Source organism: Antechinus flavipes, chromosome 3 (assembly GCF_016432865.1).
Source record: "Antechinus flavipes isolate AdamAnt ecotype Samford, QLD, Australia chromosome 3, AdamAnt_v2, whole genome shotgun sequence".
Taxonomy (NCBI): domain Eukaryota; kingdom Metazoa; phylum Chordata; class Mammalia; order Dasyuromorphia; family Dasyuridae; genus Antechinus; species Antechinus flavipes.
In genome coordinates this window covers 626,184,061-626,202,350 of record NC_067400.1, presented here as the reverse complement: position 1 = coordinate 626,202,350, position 18,290 = coordinate 626,184,061, and the positions used below count along the sequence as shown (strand labels likewise).

The following is an 18,290-nucleotide window of genomic DNA, read 5'->3' as shown; positions in this document are numbered from 1 at the left end:
TGCAGGGAGAGGCCCCCAGGGTGACAGCCCCGGAGAGGCTGCAGGGAGAGCCCCCCAGGGTGACAGCCCCGGAGAGGCTGCAGGGAGAGCCCCCCAGGGTGACAGCTCGGGGCCGAGGCTGGAGGGGCGGCCCACCTGCCACTCTCCTCACAGGAAATGGGCCGAGGGTTTGGGAGTGGTTTTTTGATTTTTATTCTTTGGGGTCGAGCCAGTGTTGAGCACAGCACCTGGCACACATTTGGTGCTTCATAAATGCACGCGGGCTTGTTGACTTCCTGTTTAAACTAGCCAACGTCAGCGCGCATTTACTGAGCGCCGTGGCCTGGCCTTGCGCTGAGGATAATTGGGGAGGATGGCCAGCCTTCTTGGGGAGGGAGGAAGGAGGAAGAAAACTCTGGAACTCAACGCTGTGAAAAGGTGAATGTTGAAAACTATGTTTGCGTGTATTTGGAAAAATAAAATCCTATTAATAAATAAAATCCTATTAAGACCCTCCCCCCCCCCAAAAAAAAAAACAAAAGCAAAATTAAAAAAGAACAATTGTTTCTTCGCCAGATGCCTGGGGGGTTCTGGGGGACCCCTCCCGGGCTCCACAGAGAATAGGAGAAACTGAAGGTAAAGAGAACTCGACCAGAGCCAGGGAGAAATCAATCGCAGGCCGCAGAGAAAGGCGGGGGTGGGGGGGAGTAGTGGAGAAGGCGAGGAGGGGGTGGGTGGCCGGGGAGGGGCAGGGGAGGGAGGCTAATACTCTTTTGTAGCCTATACCACGTGGGTTCAGCCGAGCGCCAGAAGCTCCTTTCTCTTGCGCAGGCGCAAAAGTCTCCGCCGGCCGCCGGACTACTTTTCCCAGAAGGCCCTGCCCGCGACAATTCCTCTTTTCCAGTCCCTGGACCGTTCTCCGTCAGTTACCATGGAAACTGTCACTAACGAGGAATGGGGGGGCCGGAAATGTCGGAACTGGGGCCCAGGCCACCCGAGGGGGACTTCCGCTTCCTCGTTGTCCTCTTTTCCTCGCCTGGTGAGAGAGGCCGCCTCAGCCCCCCCGACCCTCCCCACCTACCCTGGCGCTGCCGTCCCGGACCCCGCTCTCCTCCTCCGGCCTCCTCCCTTCCCTCCTTCCCTTTATCTCTCCCCCGGTCCCCTCCTCTCCTCCTCCTCCCCCTTCTCTTTCTCCGTTTCTTCCTCCCCTTCTCCCCCATCTCTCCTATCTTTGCTCACTCCCCTTCCCCATCCCCCTTCTCTTTTCTCCCTCTTCCCTTTCTCTCTTCCTTTTTCCCCCTTGTTCCCTTAACTTTCCTTCCCTCTTTCCCAATTTCCCTTTCTCTCTCCCTTCCCCCCTCCCCTTTTCTTCCTTTGCCTCCCCTCCTCACTTTCCCCTTTTCTTTCCTTTTCCTCATCTCCCCTCTTTCCTTCCTTCCTTCCTTTCTTCCTCCCTTCCTTTCCTTTTCCCCTTACCTCCTCTCCTTTTCCCTTCCTCACTTTCCCACTTTCTTTCCTTCTCCCTTCCCTTCTCCTTTTCCCCTCCTTTCTCCCCCCTCCCTTTCTTTCCTTTTCCCCCTTGCCTCCCCACTTTCCCTCTTCTCCTTCTCCCTCTTGCCTCTCCTCCTCCCTTCCCTTTCCTTCCTCCTTCCCCTCCCTCCTCATTCCAGACTGCTCAGGTCCCCCCCTTCTCTTTGGATCCATCTTCTAGAATTAGGCCCTTGGATGGGAGGATTCCCGCAGGAGCCGACACTCCTCAGATGACCCCGGTCTCAGGCCTGCACCCAGCCTCTGAGCCCGAGCTTCGGGAGAAAGGGCCTTCAGTGGCATTCGTTCATTCATTCATTCGTTGATTCCTTCAGTCAGTCCTTTGCAGGCTCGGTGGTGTCCGTCCCCGTCATTACCCTGGGCTAACGCTGGGCCCCGGAACTTAAGCGTGGGGGGAGAGGAGGATGGTCTGGTTGTCTGGGGCCCTTGTGCGGTGCCTTCAGTTTCCCTAGATAGCAGAGCTCCGAACCCTTGGGAGCTAGGGGTGCAGAAGGCGTTCCTTGGTAAAAGCTCTGGGGTTCGGGAGCTCAGCGTTGACTCCCGGCCGTGCTTACCGCTTACCACTTAAATCTGATAGAAACATTGTGAATTCTCTGGGTTTCGGGATCTTTGTCTGTACAACCCAGGATGAGATAATCTCAGAAATTCCTTTGGAGCCCTCGGTCTTTGACCCTATAAACCTGCTCTTCTGTAGAAGCGGGAGGTTTCCCAGTCACGTCTCTGGGGGTTTGAACGCTACCAATTCTCTGCCAAGGAGCCATCCTTCAGCTACTGGGATGCAAAATTTGGCCTCCCCAGGCAGCAAAGACTGGCCCTTTCCCCTTCTCCTGGAATCAGGGGAGCAAGGGTTGTGCCCCCCTTTTCTTCTGACCTCAGGCCCTATGTGGGGGTGGGGGGCTTGTTTCCCTGGGCCCCAGGAAATGCTAGCCTCTCACTTTTGCTCTCTGCTTCCCAGCTCTGCCTCTGAGGACTCTGCTCTTCCCCAAGAGGGAAGCATTCAGGAGAGAATGGTCCCTGTGATCCCATCAGCCAGGTGCCAGGTTAGTTGGATTTTCTTATTTGCTGAAACGATTCCCAGATTCCCACAATTTGGAATCCCTTCTGGTCCATATGCCAGAACCTAGGACACGGGGCCCCGGTGATGGGTGCCGGCCTCCCTCCGGGGGGGGGAGGGCTTCCCCGGAACTCCTGGTGTCACGTCACTAAGTGTTCATTTAGTGCTTCCTACGGGCCGGGCACTGGCTCAGCCGGGCACCCCAAAAGGCCACACTCGGGTCCCTGCCCTCACCGAGCCCCCTCCGTAACTGGGCGGGTAACCCGCAAACACGTGAGGCAGCCGGGTGGCGTCGGGGCCGGAAACTGGGCCTTGTGTCAGGGAGGCCTGAATTCCCATCCAGCCTCAGTCATTGCTGCCCATGTGACCTTGAGCCGAAAAACCTCACCTGCCTCAGGTGCTCCTCTGTAAAGTGGGGATCCTCCCAGGGCTGTTGTGAAGATCAAATGAGGTGATATCTTTAAAGCACTTTGTAAACCTTGAGGCAGCCTATAAGACAGACATGTATACGTATATACACATACATCATATGTACATATGTACTCACACGCACGATAGACTGGAGGTCATCTCTGGAGGGAGGCACTCGTGTCCCTTTCCACCGACCCCGATTAATTTACCCAGGAATCGAGTCCTGCGGTGTGTTCAGTACTGAGCTCGGTGCTGTGAGTTCCAAAGACATCGCCAGTCCAGTTTATTATGGAGAGTTCTTCCTTGATACTATTTTATTTGTATTCATGAAGGAGTTTCTAATGTTGGTTTTTAAGGGACCAAAATGAGTGGGAACAGTTCTGGGGGACTTGATGTTGATGTGGTTCAGAGGAAGAAGGTAGATTTTGACTGGATAAGCGTGTGGTCAGTTGGGGAAGGAAGGAATTAACCTGTTATTTGTGAAACCCGGTGAGTAGTTTCTAATCGGACTCTCCCGGGGAAGACAGGCCATGGCAGGGGAACATTACCCAGTGAAGTGGGATGAGTGAAGTGGGCCCATTACCTTAAGCCATGAGCGACATTCTCAAGTGACTTGTTTCTGCCCCTAAGTAGGGAGCAAATCTTTGGCTGGGCTTGGGAAACAAATGCTACATGTGGAGAGAGAGATGAAAGGCTAAATTTTAGGGGCAGATTAGAGGGTTGAGAGGAAGGTCTTTGTGGCCTTTCGCTTAAGATAAACAAGAAATTCTCTCTAGGACTGTGGCTGAGAATCAAATTTCCGTGCAGTAAAAAAGGTGTTGAGAGGAAAAAACGGTGCAAAAAGGATGCAGAGGGCCTAAAAAAGTGCAGTGGCTTCGTGTGCCTCCGGTGGAAGTGGATTTGGCCATTCAAGAAGAAAGAATAGTCAAAGTGGGGATTGTGCTGGAGCTTTATTTAGAGTTGAAAAAGGAGTTTAAATAGCCAGTTTCTCTGTAGCACTGAGTAGGTGACGCTTCGTGTAAGGCTCCGCTGTATGTAGTTGAGAATTTTCTTACCTTAGTATGGTTTCTCATTATCAGTCTCACCCCTGGTTTTCTCTGTAGCCCTATACAGATACACTGGGGTTACTGCAGTAGTCTTCTTCCTGGCTTTCACTTCCCTGTTTTCTTTCCCTATTCTGTCCATCCATCCATCCCTTCATCTTTCCCTATCTCCCTCCCTTCCTCCACCCATCCCACCGTTGCCAGGTTCCACTTCCTTATGCAGACCGTGCTCTGTGAAAGGGACTTCAGCGACGTCCTGCTCTCTTGTACCTCACAGTTTGCACTGCTTTCTTGGGCGTTCTAGAACCATCCCACCCCCGCTTCCCTTCCTGGTCTTATCCCAGGAATGTTCCTTTGGGCTGTAGAACAGGGGACTGTACGGCAGTGGGGACCACCGACCTGACTTGGTTTTCAGGGTAACGTTACTGTATCTGTTTCTTTGGTTAAATATTGGGCTGTTCCCATCCAGTCTGGTTCTGCGTGGGGAGGGGCTTGATGCCTCTGACCCAGAATCACGAGCGGGCTAACTGCCTCTCTCATGGATGGCCCTGAAGCTGGAAAAAAGGAAGGAGAAAGAGGGACAGAGGGAGAGAGACGGGGAGACAGGGATGGCAGATCCTGGAAAATGGAGTGGCAGATTGGGGCGTGCTGGAGGAGAACGAGAGTGGGCACTCACTGGGCAGCGGGCGCCCAGAGGAGGCGGCGCCCCTCGGCTCTTCGCCATCAATGGCCTTTCTCAGTGGTCATCCCAGTCCCTCTAGTCTTGACCGCTACCCCCTCCTCCTCGATGCTGTCTTCCCCTGCCTGCTTTCTGCTCCCCTTGCCCCCACTTCTGGGCTTCTAGAATTCACCTATTCTTTCCACATCCCAATGGTTGGGGACGCAGCCCCCCTCAATCTGGAAAATCCTTTGCCCCAGAGAAGTCTGAATTATTATTAAAAGAGAAATTATGTTGTCTTCATACAGCCCTGTGCACAGATTTTGTGCATTTCCGAATTTCTGAGCTTTTTCTCTGTCATCTGCACATGTTGGCCTCAGCCTGAAAATCGGCTCCCCCCAAATTCCCCTTCACGTCTTAGGCTGGCCCGGGCCACTTGCCAGCGGCCAGGGCTCCGTTCTCTTGCTCTGGAGCCGGCCCCACGGCCCGGGAGGCCCACTTGTGAATCTTCAGCCCCGGTCCTCTTCTCTCCAGGCCCCTGTTTCCAGCCCTAGCTGGACCCTCGCTCCAGGCAGCCAGTCCTCCCAAAGGCAGCCTGGCCTCCGGTTTCTCCCTCTGTACCTGGCCACTCTCTAATCTCCAACAGCTCGTGGGCAGGCGGTGTGGGCAAGACTGGCCCTGAGCTGAGGGCTGGCTTCAGACCCAGCCTCAGGCGTTTCCTAACTGCGGCCCTGCCTCTGTTTCCCTGACTGTAAAATGGGGATAATAATGGACCAGGCTCCCAAATGAGGTCATAGTTGTGAGGTGCTGGGTCACCCTCGGTGCCTGGGAAGCGCTTCTGCCCACTTTGCCCCCGTTTCTGTGGTGACTTCCCTGCCCCCCCCCCATTGCATTCAGATTCCTTGTACAGCAAGAGTTCTCTTTTCTTCTCTTCTCCAGCACCTGCACAGCGGTTCTTTCCTCCTGCCTTTGACTAGTGTCCGATCTTAGGCAAATCCCTTGGCCTTGTGAGGCCTGGGGAACCCTGGAAAGGAATACTGGGGCCCAAGTCCTGGAGGAGAGGCAAAGAAAGGAAAGAAGGGAGAAAGCTAAAATAGAATGGAGAGTCCTGGTCAGACTCCAGAAGTGATCTGCCTGGCTCCATGGATGCATTTGTTTTTGCATTGTAGAAATGGATCCCTCCCTCCTAGATTTCTATTATAACAAATATTAAAGTGGGGAAAGGGAAAGTAGTTTAGCAAAACTAAGGAGGGCAGTCAGAGTGCCAGGTCTGGAGCCAGGAAAATCTGAGTTCAAATTCTGGGCAAGTCACCTCATCCTGTTTGCCTGGTTTCTTCAGCTGACAAATGGGCTGGAGAAGGGAATGGGAACCTGCTCCAATCTCTAATAGGAAATCCTCCTTTCCACCTTCCCCAAAAAGGGGAAGCCGTGCAGCAGCCCCCTAAACTCTACCTTTGCGTTTAACGGGGAGAGCTGCCTTTTCTCACTTCTCTGGGACCAAGCTCAGGCATTCTAAGTTGTCAGCATTCTGTTTAGGTTGTTTTTTGTTCTTTCTACAGTTATCCCTTCTACCTCGAGGGGGTTGGGGCGTGGCATCTCTGTGATCTGGAAAATCCATGTAAATTTTTTTGATCCTTCCTCCGTACCAGAGAAGAAGTCTGAATTATTATGGTATTAAAAGATAAAATATGTTGATATTATAGCATAGTACACTTCTATTTTATGCATTTCTGAATTTTAGAACGTTTCCTGTGTTGTTTGCTGGCATTTATGTGTAGTCTGTGACTTTTGCAAAATTCCCTCTAAATTTCCATATAATTTCTTATGTTGACCCATGATATATCAGAAGCATGATGAGGAAAGTCACAATGTGGAAGAGAGAATTTATATTGTGTTTTTCTGCATCTGTCCGTGTGTCTTTCCCATCCTTCTTTGACTTCTTCAGTCATCATTTCTTATGTCACAACGATATTCCATTAGAGCCAGGTACCAGATAACATGGTCAGCCATTTTCTGTTTGATGTGCACACGGATCACTTTGTTTTTGGTACCACCAGAAACGTTGCTACGATTCTTTTGGTGTCTGTAACTGTCCTGGGACATGTCCTGGGATCCCTGACGCAAAGATGAGGGACTTCTGTGGAATTCCCAACCACTCCCAGAGTGGCGATCTCAGGGCGGACCTCTAGCCACAAGTGAGCTGATTCTCCCGCAGCTTAGCTGACATCCACCATTTTGGTTTGATGCCATTTTTGCCACTTTGCTCCGAATTAATTTGAGTTGTACACCTGTTACCATTCATGATTAAGAGCCCTCTTTTAGTGGTTAGTAGTTAGGCATTTGTCATTTGTGAACTGTGTCCCTCTGCTTTAACCACGTGGAGAAGCTTGTTTTAGGTATTCATGGAGCTGATCAACACAAGAGTATTTATCTCCATCCTTTGGGCAGAACAGCCTGATGTTTAAAGGGAATTTGTTGGTTTGCAGTGGCCTTGCTTCCAACTGAGAGAGAGAATTGCTTGTTGACCCAGAGAGCAGTCTCTAGTCAGATGTAGGACTTCCCTTTCCCTCATACAGTGGCAAGGATAAGAAACTGCCTCCCTTCAGTTCACTGAGCATTTATCAAGTAGTTTTACTCCACTCCAGAAAGGATGCTATATTTAGGGATAAAGAGAGAAAAAAAGCAAGAGTCCCTGCTTTCAAAGAGCTTAGATTTTACTGAGAAAACAGCTCGGGGTTCTCAACCTATGCCCAAGAATGCTGGCTCTTGGTTTTAGATAATATAGAAACAAATGTGTGTCTCATTTTAATTTTCTTTGATAGAATTTTCTATTTCCATGATTTTTTTATAGATCAAAATTCTTTAGAATTGTCATTGTTTCCAGTTAATTTTTAATCCTTTCTTCAAAAGTTCTTTAATGTAATTTTTATTGAATTATCAGTAAAAAATATATAGTTAACATTATGCTTTTTTGCATTTGTTTGTAAGGTTTTTATCATTCTAATACATGGAGAAGGGAAGTGAATAAGCATTTATATCACATCTACTATGCACCAGCCCCTATGCTACATGTGTTATTTCCTACAAATATTATTTCATCTGATCTTCAAAATCACTTTGGAAAGTAGGTACAATTATTGCCATTTTAAAGTCAAGGAAACTGAGGTAAAGAGAAGTTAAGCAACATGTCCAGGATCGTACAGTTAGGATAGATGTCTGGATTTCAACTCGGGTCTTTCACTTTCCCAGTCCAGCACTCTCTCTACTATGCCATCAGTGGCATCAAATGTTCACTTTTCGTAAAGATTCCATGCCCAGCTGAGAACAAGTACATTCCTTTCTGTTCCCATTCTGTAATTTCCAGAAATATATCATATATAACTTTTCCAAAATTGGGATCAAGCCCTTAACTTCGTTTTTGTTCATTTCCCCCCCTTATATTTTGTCTAAGTCTGAAAGAGTTATGTTGAGATTCCCCCAACTATTACAATTTTACTGTCCATTTCTCCCTATAAATTTATTTTTTGTGTATAGATCCTATTTTTTGGTGCATATTTAGGATCATTGATTTACAGATTTGTAGTTAGAAGAAACTTTAAAAGCCAAATGAGACTAAGTGACTTACTCAGAAAGGTAAATGCCTTTGGTGGGTTTTGAATACAGGCTTTCCTGAATAATAAGCATAATGCATTTTTCTTATTTGTGTTTCTTAATCCTGTCTATTTTAATAACATGCCTCGTCTGGCATTATGATTGTTGCCCCTGCTTTTTTGAGTTCATCTGAAGCAAAAGTTTTGCTTCAGCTATTTATTTACTTCTGTGTGAATCTTTATTTTTCAACTGTATTTTCAAACGTCTATTGTTGCATTCTGCTTTCTAAACTATTTTGCTATCCTTGTTTCATTTTTTGTGTGAGTTCATATTCATATTAATAGTTATAATTTAATAACTATTTTCTATCTTTCTATACTTTTCCTTTTCTTTGATCTTTGTAGCCCTTTCTTTACAATATAGAATGTGGAGGGAAAAAAAGGGATAAATTTTTGTAATGTATAATTAAAATTTTCTGATCCTACTCTTCTATCCTTCATCTCTGTGCCTAGACCAGATCCTGATCATTGATTCTTCTATTTATTTTTTTAATTTTGCTCATTTTCCTTTCTAAAGTTAAAATTGTTTTGTTTTGCACTATTCAGGTCCCATTTCTAGCCTTCCTCTTAAATTTCCCCCTTCACTTATTTCCCCACTGAATTAATTATTTCTTTCCCATAACATAAATATTTCTATATATGTTTTTGTATGTTCAACTCTGCTTTGCTTAGTTTAGAGAACAGTTAGATTCATGAGATGCCTTCTTTAGCCCCATCCCTTTCAAGTTTGTCTTCCTTGTCTGCCGGTTTTGAGAAATAGCAAGTCCTGCTTCCTTCATTGGTCTTTAATATATTCCTTTTCTTCCTCCCTTTTCTTTCCTCTCTTAAAACCAACACTATAAACAGTCTGTCCTCAGGCCTTCTTATTTATTTTCTGCCCTTCTCTATACTACTAGAAATTAGTGGTATTCCGAAGAGACACTTGTCCGGTCAGCACTTCACTGTAATTTAGCCCTTTCCCATTGTTTACATGCATTTACCTTTTTAGGTTTCTCTTTGTTTTTCAGAGATTCTACTAAGATCTTGTCTTTTGATTAGGAATCCTTCAAAGTCTTCTGTTCTATTAAAGATCTCTTTTGTTTTTAACCTGTCAGATTGTGCTCAGTTTTGAAAGGTAAGTTATTCTTGTTGTGGTAGGGCAGGCCTGGGACAAGTCGCTCTCTTAGTTCAGGTTCGAGGCTGGAGTAAAGTAAGACACTTGAACATCATGTACTGACCAGGAGACTGATTCAGCCATTGTGCATAAAGGACACTCAGTAGGGATGCAGGACTTGACTAATCCTCACGCAGAAATGAGCCTGGTCAGCAGGCGGGGACATGGGGGGGACTGGCCTTCCTTGACCAGGAAGCCTGGGGACCTGGCCCAGGCAGGGCTTGGTGATGTCCCAGCTGGTCCAGGGACAGGGATACAACACAGAGAGATTGGGCCCTCTGTGGGTACGGCTCCGGCCACTAGGAGAGCTTTAGGAACCATTGCACTGACTAGGGAACCTTTCCGGGAGCTCCTCATCTTGTGAGACGCTTGGGAAGGGCAGTTCTAGAGCAGAAAAACAACACTGAAGCAGGCAGCTGTCCCCCGGCGGCTCCCGAACAGTCCTGCCTTCTGAAGGGGAGACAGGACTGGGGCGGGAGGAGCCTGAGGGGATCTGGCTGTCAGTGTCGGTGGTTGGGCCCGTCTGACTGGCACAGGCTCCTCTGTGTAGTTCGCAGGTGTCTCCTAATGTAAAGTGGCGATGAGGAGAGCCCGAGGGGCGTCGGGGCCCCAGCCACCATGGTCACATGTCAGCAGAGTCAACCAACTGTGCAAGGGAGCCGGGTGGGTGTTCCCTCTGGTAGTGCGGCCCATCCTGATGCTGGCTCTGATCCTGACAGAGGAAGAGGGGTGGAGAAAGCGGAGGAAGAAGAGAGAGGAAAAGAGGAAGAGGAGGAATGGGGGAGGAGGAAGAGGAACAAGAGGAGAGAGAGAGAGAAGGAGGGAAAAGAGGAAGATGGTAATGGTGATACTGATGGAGGAGGATGGTGATACTGATGGAGGAAGAGGATAGTGATGATGATGGAGGAGGAGGATGGTGATGATGGAGGAGGAGGATGATGATACTGATGAAGGAGGAGGAGGAGGAGGATGGCAATGATGGTGATGTGACAGTGATATTAGCTCACATTTACATAGTGCCTCTTATTTGGCAGACACTGGGCTGTGCTTTTCAAACATTCTCTCACTTAATTCTCACAGCAACCCTGGGAACTAGCCATATCTTTATTACTATATACTATATACAAAGTATCTGAGGCAGATGATTGCATGACCTGCACAAGGTCACAGGGCTAATCGATCTAAAGTGCCCGTAGCTCCGTTGCCCCCTGCTGCCCCTGCTGCCCCTGCGCTGTGCCCCCTCCCCTCAGTCCACCTGTGGCAGAGTGGGCTGACAGCCCACAACCTCTGTCCATCTGAGGGACTTTCTCCTTTCTTCCGGGGGGGGGGGGGGGTTGGGGGACTAGCTAAGCCCTCTTCCTTCTCTTGATCCAGGGATGCAGGATCTCTACAGTATCCAGGTGATACCCTTTCTTCTGGAAACATTCATTGTAAAAATGTCACAGCAGTTTCTCCTCCCTGGTTCTCTTAGAAAGCAGAGCATTTCCCAACAAAATCACTTTTTGGTCCCCCAAGACCAAGAGTTTGCTTGAATAATCTTAAAAGGACATTTTCCAGTTAAGAGGGATCGGAACTTTTTTTTCCCTCTCAGGAGTTATAGAGCCATTTGAGGGAGTAGGAACTTAATGGCTCAGGTGAATGTTTTGGGAATAGAAGGAGGATCGATCAGAGGTCAGCTAGAACTCTGACCAAAAGTAGTCTCTCCTTATCAGGTAAATCTTCCTGGAAGCTGGATCTAAGAAGATGCTGGACTGGAAAATTCTCCTTCCTAAGTTGGCATTGATTTACTTCAGATATCTCTATTAAATGTGAGCTTTTTTAAGGCAGAGGCTATGTTTTTGCCTTTATTTATAACCCCCTATCTGATCCGCAGGGCAAGGAGTAGCAACTCCAGCATAAGGGGCAGCCCTTAGCATAGTGTCGGGCATATATGTATTTAATTAACATTTATCATCTGATCAAGTGCCTTGCTTTAGTTTTTTCAAAGAGTGTAGCCTATTCCTCTCCCCTGACCTCCACCAAAGGGACAGATTTATGGGTAGATCAGTAAATGAAGGTTATTGGGATACTCAGTTGAACACTGTAAATTCTACAAATCCCAGAGATTCCAGTAATTCTCTGGGCTTCTTAAAGACTGTGGGGAAGTAAGTACAGCAACTTGTTCTGGACTGTGTCTAGAACCTTTTGCGTTCTACCCATCATATTCCCTCAAATCTGGCTGACCTGGATCTTAGCTTTTTTTAGGTAACTGCCCACTCCAGTCCCTTCTATGGGCCACCATTTGATGTAGGATCGTTGCTATTTTAGTCTGGTCTGGTCAGCATTATGTCATCAATGTAGTGGTGGACATCAGTGTGCTGAAAAATTGGATCTTTCAGGTCTCTGTCCACCTTGCTTTGGCTGTGTTGATGGTGATAAAATTGGTAGTAGGGTTCTCTTCAGCTGCTTGCTATTTAAATTTAATTGAGCTTAATTCTTTTCTTAAAGGCAAAGGATCTTCTCTCACAACTTGATTGGGGGGTAGGGGAAGGAGAGAGGGGTGCGTTATACTCAAATGCAGCTGCTGTCAGAACTGCCTGGTAGCTTCAGACTATGTTGAGGCTGTTTTTAAAGTGCATAAGAGGCCCAACTCCATGGAGTTAGAGGGCCTTCCAGATTGGTCAGATGCTCCATGGATGCTGGAGTTGCTGCTACTCCTTGCCCTGCGGATCAGATTTATTCTGCTTTTGGACCTGAACTATCAGCGAATTGACTCGGCCTGCTGCACAGGCAGAGTTCAGCCAGACTTGGGGTAATGGAGGTACACTCCACTCCTTTCCAGATAAAAACAAACTGCCGCTGGCTAGAGAACTCCATGATTCCGACCTTTGCACTGGGCTACCTGGTCCGCCATATTGACAAGGTCAGGGATGTCTGACCTAACCGAGACAACATTATTCACCTTTTAGTAGTCCACTGTCAGTTGCCAGGAATGCACATTTCCCCTGAGGTCCATTTCTTAAAATCTTACGGTAACTAGGGTACATCTTGGTGTCCAATGTCAAACGGCCGCTTTTATCCAGATGGGAAAACCTTTGGTTTATGTGGTGTTGAAGAACCCTTACCCTACTTGAGACAAATTTACCTGCATCCTAGGCTGGGACTGGATTACTGTTTATCAAATTCCTATTCTAAGTGCCAAACTCAAAGTTCCCTCTGACCCTGACTCTTCAGCTGAATCTAATTATAAGGCATAAGTATGTGGGGGTCATGTTGGGGAGGGCTAACACAGTAACAACCTATCTCTCTTGGGAATTTCATCTCCCTTGCAGACTCCAACTGGGAACCCGACTACAATGGGAACTCATCTACATGGGGCCAGGTAAATGCAACACCTTAGCCAGTTATCATCTAATTGAGCTCACTGATTTGCAAAAGTAAGTCTTTTTGTAATATTTTTTATCATCATGGAACTGCAAAAAGGATCTCCAAGTTAGCTCCATTAGGTCATACTTGCATTAGCCATTTTTCTTTTTTTTAGGTTAATAGTATTTTTTCCAATTAACATGTGAAGATAATTTTCAACATTCATTTTTTGAAAGATTTTGAGTTCCAGATTTTTCTCCCTCCCTTCCCCTTTCCCCAAGATGACAAGCAGTCTTATGTAGGTTATTTATGTGCAATAATAAAATATTTTCACATTAGTCACATTGTGAAAGAAGAAACAGAGCAAAAGGAAAAAAATCCTCATGGATTTTTCAGTAGCATGCTTCAGTCTGCATCATACTCTTCTCAGTTCTCTGGATGCACATAGCATAGCATTTTCCATCATGAAATTTTGGAATTTCTTGGATCACTGTATTGCTGAGAAGAGCTGAGTTAATCATAGTTGATCGTTGCACAATGTTATTGTTGCTGTGTGCCAGTCCTGGTACTGCATCAGTTCATGTAAGCTTTCCTAGTTTTTCATTCCTCTGGCTGCTCATCATTTCGTACAGCACAAGGGTGTTCCATTGCATTCGTATACCACGTGTCCTACCTGTCCCCACGTGATGGGATCCCTCAATTTCCAAAAAGAATTGGCCAGAACAAAAAGACAAGCTCATTATCCTTTCCAAAACATCCAAATACCCGTTCCTCTCTATTCCACCGTCTGTTAGCGATGCCATCGTTCACTTCACGCTCCATGTTTAAAGCTTTGTATTATCTTGGTCTATCACCTCACTTTCAGAGAATTCCCAAAATGCGTCTATTTTTTCATCCACTTCTCCAGGCTTGTCATCCCCAAACTCTTAAGAACGTCTGGACTCTTGTCATTCTCCCGCCCACCCCCGGCACCTTGGTCTGCTCCGCATAGAAATCGTTTCTGTCACTTCTGCACAAACCCTTTCAGTCGCTCCCCACTGCCACTGAGGCTCCTTTCCTCCTTTCACGTGAGCTGCTCTAGTCCAGAGGCTCTTAACCTTTTTCGTGCCCTGTGCCGCCAAGCAGGGCAGGCCGGTCAGCCTGTGAGCCCCTTTTCAGAATGTTTTTAAATACATGAAATACATAGAATTACAAAGGAAACCAACTACATTGAAATACTTATTAAACTATTAAGAAAATGTACATAAGCCCAGGCTAGGAAGTCCTGCTGTAGTTAAATTCGTGAGAAGGCGCTATCCTTTATACACAGTCCGTCTCCCTGGGCCTGTTGCTGTTTTTGGTCACCTGGTTACCTCCTCCTCTTCCCTGATCCCCCACCGCGCCACTGAATTTCTATCCAGCCTTTAAAAAATTAAAGTGCTACCTCCTATAATCAACTCGGCTTCTACCTCCTTCTCATCGACATCTTGGAAGTTGGGAAAGAGATCGCTTTAAAGCGTAGTAAGCATTTACTGTGCGACACTCGCCATGTTAAAGAAAAGCAAATGAGCGCTCCCGGCCTCCGAGGATTAGCACTCCAACAGGAGGTGGTGGCACCTTCGGGAGCCCGGCGGGATGGCGGGGAGGCAGCGGCCAACCGACCGGGACTTAGCAGTAACAGCCGATGCTCAGTGGAACTAAGGGGCGGGAGGAGACGCTCCGGCTCAGTTCTGGAAGCCCGAGGGCCGGGGCTGGAGGCAGCCGGGATCAGCTTCCCAAGCCAGGGCCTTAGTGGCGGGATGCGTCAGACTTTGGGGATCACTGAACCTTCATTTCTCCCGCCAAAAGGCTTTGGGAAGTTCTAGGGACTCCTCCTATTGTGTTTCAGCTCAAGGCCGAAAGGCTTTGCGATGAGGTCTCCATCTGTCTCCGCAGCCAAGGAAGCAGCTGCCGATAGTTGACTCGCTCTAAATTACAGATTTCCTTCTGTTTTTATCCACTAACTACTGTTTGCTACCCCAAAGGATGAATGAGCTTGATTTCACTGGAAGAGTTTACCTTGGGCGGAAATAGAGACTCCCAGAAATGGAAAGTGAAAGCCGGTCCCGGATACCCAATTGGGTTAAGGGAGGCAGGAAGTTGGCTGTGGTTTTAAACTCCTCTTTTTGCGACAGTTATTCCTTAAAAAGTTTATACGGAGTTTCTGAAAGGCCGAATCCTGCTTTGAGGGCGATATAGGAGCCCCGCCAGGGTCTCACAAAGACTTTTGGAGGGTATACGCGCGCACACACACACCGGGTCACCGGGTCACTGGGTGGGGGGGGCTCAGCCTCTCCCGGAGGAGTTGGAGTTGCTGCCGGCAGCGCCTCCTGCTGCCGGCTACCCGCCTCTCCCTGGGACCACAGAGCCGAGGCTATGACGTATTGGCCGAGGCTGGAAATGGCCGTGCCGGAATTGTTCGTCAATCACCGACTGGGGCCTGCCGCTAAAACTGTGTGAGATACGCCCCCTCGCGGTCTTCAGGCTCCTCTCCTCGCGCATTGTTCATCAATCACCTACTGGGCCCCACCGTTAAAAATGTATGATACGCCCCCTCGCGGTCTTCAAGCGCCTCTCCTCGCGCATGCGTACTAAGAGCTTCCGGGGAGCCTGGCGGAGAAGCGACTAGAACGGGCGTATGGTGCCTACGTCACACGCACTCCGTAAGGCGCAGCCAGCCATAACCTTGCTACGTCAAACCACGTGGCTTGACGTTGGAAGGCAAGAAGCAGAAGCTTCTGCTTCTGGGAGTTGAAGTCTTTTCAGGGGGCTAAGAGGAGGGAAAATGAGATCATTTTTCCTAACAGCTCTTTCGGTTTTAGCTTTCTTCTAAGTGGGGATGAAAGGTCCTGATAGGCTACGCCTTATCACAAGGGTAGCGTCCCAGTCCTTATTCTCCCCTAATCTCAGAGATTTAACCCAAATTCTCATGGAATTTTGGGATCACAGACCATATTTCTCGCCTTGGCTCTGCCCCGACCCAAACTTTTACCCGGGATGTTGACGGGGCAGTTGCCCACACCCCTCCCTTTTTCTGTCTAAAGCTTCCTACCACGTGGTTCGTCGCCGAGGCAGTGGTTTCCCACGTGCGGCCGTCTAGCACCTCTAGAACCCCCCTTTACTCCTGAGTAGTATCTGATTCAAGGTTCTCCTTCTCTTTCACCGAATCACCTTCTACCTCACATGCTTTGGATCCAATTCTTCCCCAACTGCCATAAAATAAAATCAGTCCGGGGGTCACAGTCTGAAATTGGAAGGAAATTAGTTGTGGCAGGACCGATAGTTATTAACGAAAAGGCACGTCCTTCCGCCCGACGTCACTCAGCAAAAAGCACAGACTTGACTTGAGTGGGGCGGGTTCCCTAGAGATATCTGGCTGGGGTCTCGCGGTTGCGGGCCTGGCCTGGCGCGTGTCCTCGGGTGACCAGCAGGCCCTATGGCGGGGCACCCAGCCCCGCGGTGGTTGTGACCCACTCTCTGCGGTAGATGTTGAAAGCTTGCTTCCTGGGGACTCACTTTGTTCTTGGCGGAGGGATTTTTATTTCCTGAATATATTGGGGGGTGGGAATGGGGTTCTTTCTGGAAGTGACTGGCGGATCGCTTCTCTTTTCACTCTGCCCTGTGGTTCTCTTAGTTTTGGACAATTGTCTTCAATGATTTCTTGAAACTATTATGTCCAGGGTTGGGGTTGTTGGTTTTGGTTTGTTTTGGTCTCCTGCCAACCCCATTCTTAGTTTAGCTCTTTTATCCTGTTTTCCAAGTCGCTTATTTTTGATTGTAGATACCTTACGTTTCGTCCTACCTTTTCTACGCATTTTACCTTGTTCTAATATTTCTCATTGTCTAGTAAAATTGAGTTTTTTCGCTCTTAGAATTTTTCATGGTCTGCTACTTTCATAAGAATTTCTATCTCTCCTAAGATATTCTCTTTCTAGGTTTTTTCCCCGCTCCAGATCTTTTATTTAATTTTGTATTTCTTGCATCCTTTCTTCCTTAGATTCTTAATGTCCTTGTGGCCAAGCTATTCGTTTCTCTTAGATGCTACTTTACCTTGTGAATTTCTTATTTATTTTCATCTTTTGGCTTTATCTTTTGGACTTCTCAGCATCCACAGGTTTTCTTTTAAATTGTATTTTGTGTTTTCTCCTGGTAATTCATATCACTAGCTTCATTTTCTAATTAGATCTTTGTGCTTGGGTCAGATTCTTCTTCTCATCCATACTTTTGGAGTCTTAGGTACAGTTATGGCTGTGAATTGTGATACTGTAACACACCATTTTGGGGACTGGTTATTGGGGATTATGGCCTTCCTACTTTTATTTTTTTGAATAATTTGAAGAGAGCTAAATGACTTTATTATAGGTGTGGCTTTTGTGAGTAAAATTGTTGATGCTGGAAGAAACCGATAACAGAACCAGAAGATTTAGGAATCCATAAGAGTTTGTTGAGTTCACCAGCAAGGGAGATTCATTCAGTGGTGTCCTAGAGAATACCTGAAGGAACAAAAGGATAAGACTAATATAGGTTTTAATTAAGAAAGAAGTAGATTAAGTACCTTTTGATAGTACTGGGCTTTTCCCTAGGGGTTAGGGATAGGATTGGGAACCTATAATAGGAAAGGCTCTTTTTTAGGTGAGCAGTTTCTTGTTATCCACCCTAAAAAATGGGACTGTTCTGAATACTTACTGTTTCAGCAAAAAGAAGGCTGCAGGGAGGATTCTCTCAGCAATATAAACAGGGTCAGGAACAAAATGGAGAACTACAGACAAAATGGAGTTGCTTTGGTTTTCTTGGCTACCTGCACTTTTTACCTAGGTCCAAAACTAAGAGTGAATGAGGATCATGATACATTTGTAGCTTACTTGGGGGAGACAAGTGGTTTTGGTTAGAATGCAATTTGTTCCAATATATAATCCATTCAGTACAAAGTTGGTGGTGTATTCCATATTCCTGAAGTAGTTGGGCATTATGAGAGTCACTCCTTATAAATATGACCAACCTCTTGCCACCCCCAAGGAGGTCTGTAGGAGGAGATATCCTTGGTTGAGCAGAGTTGTGTTAGATGTTTTAGGAATCAGTGACAATCAAGGATGTGGCGGTGGACTTCATTAGCGAAGAGTGGGGGCAACTGGCTCAGAGGAACTTAAAGAAGGGATATTGGATATTTATAGGAACCTCATCTCCCTGCGTGAGGAAAACTTTCCTCTGTAAGTCAGCATCTGCACATGATGCGATGGGGAGGGAGAAAGAGTCTTTGCATTCTCGACTTGGAAGTTTCTGCAGTACTTGGCTGACTCATTGGGATCCAGACAGATGCCATATGTTGTCAGGAGATCTCTAATCCCTTAGGACCAAGAGACAGGTATTCTACTCCCTGTTTCCAGATGGAAAAAGTGTGTTTGTTCCACTGATACATTTCATGAGCTTCACT

At 47.2% G+C, this 18,290-nt stretch overlaps 1 protein-coding gene across 1 annotated transcript in view; it reads left to right on the top strand.

Annotated features, from left to right (window-relative positions):
- Nucleotides 1-852: 852 nt before the first annotated feature.
- LOC127556636 (intestine-specific homeobox-like) overlaps nt 853-18,290 on the top strand; it is a 41,480-nt gene continuing 24,042 nt past the window's right edge. Inside the window, exons 1-3 of the mRNA XM_051989903.1 lie at nt 853-1,018; nt 2,483-2,567; nt 12,808-12,857. Of these exons, the coding sequence (XP_051845863.1) occupies nt 2,535-2,567; nt 12,808-12,857 (83 nt within the window). The 5' untranslated portion in view covers nt 853-1,018; nt 2,483-2,534. The remainder of the gene's footprint in view (nt 1,019-2,482; nt 2,568-12,807; nt 12,858-18,290) is intronic.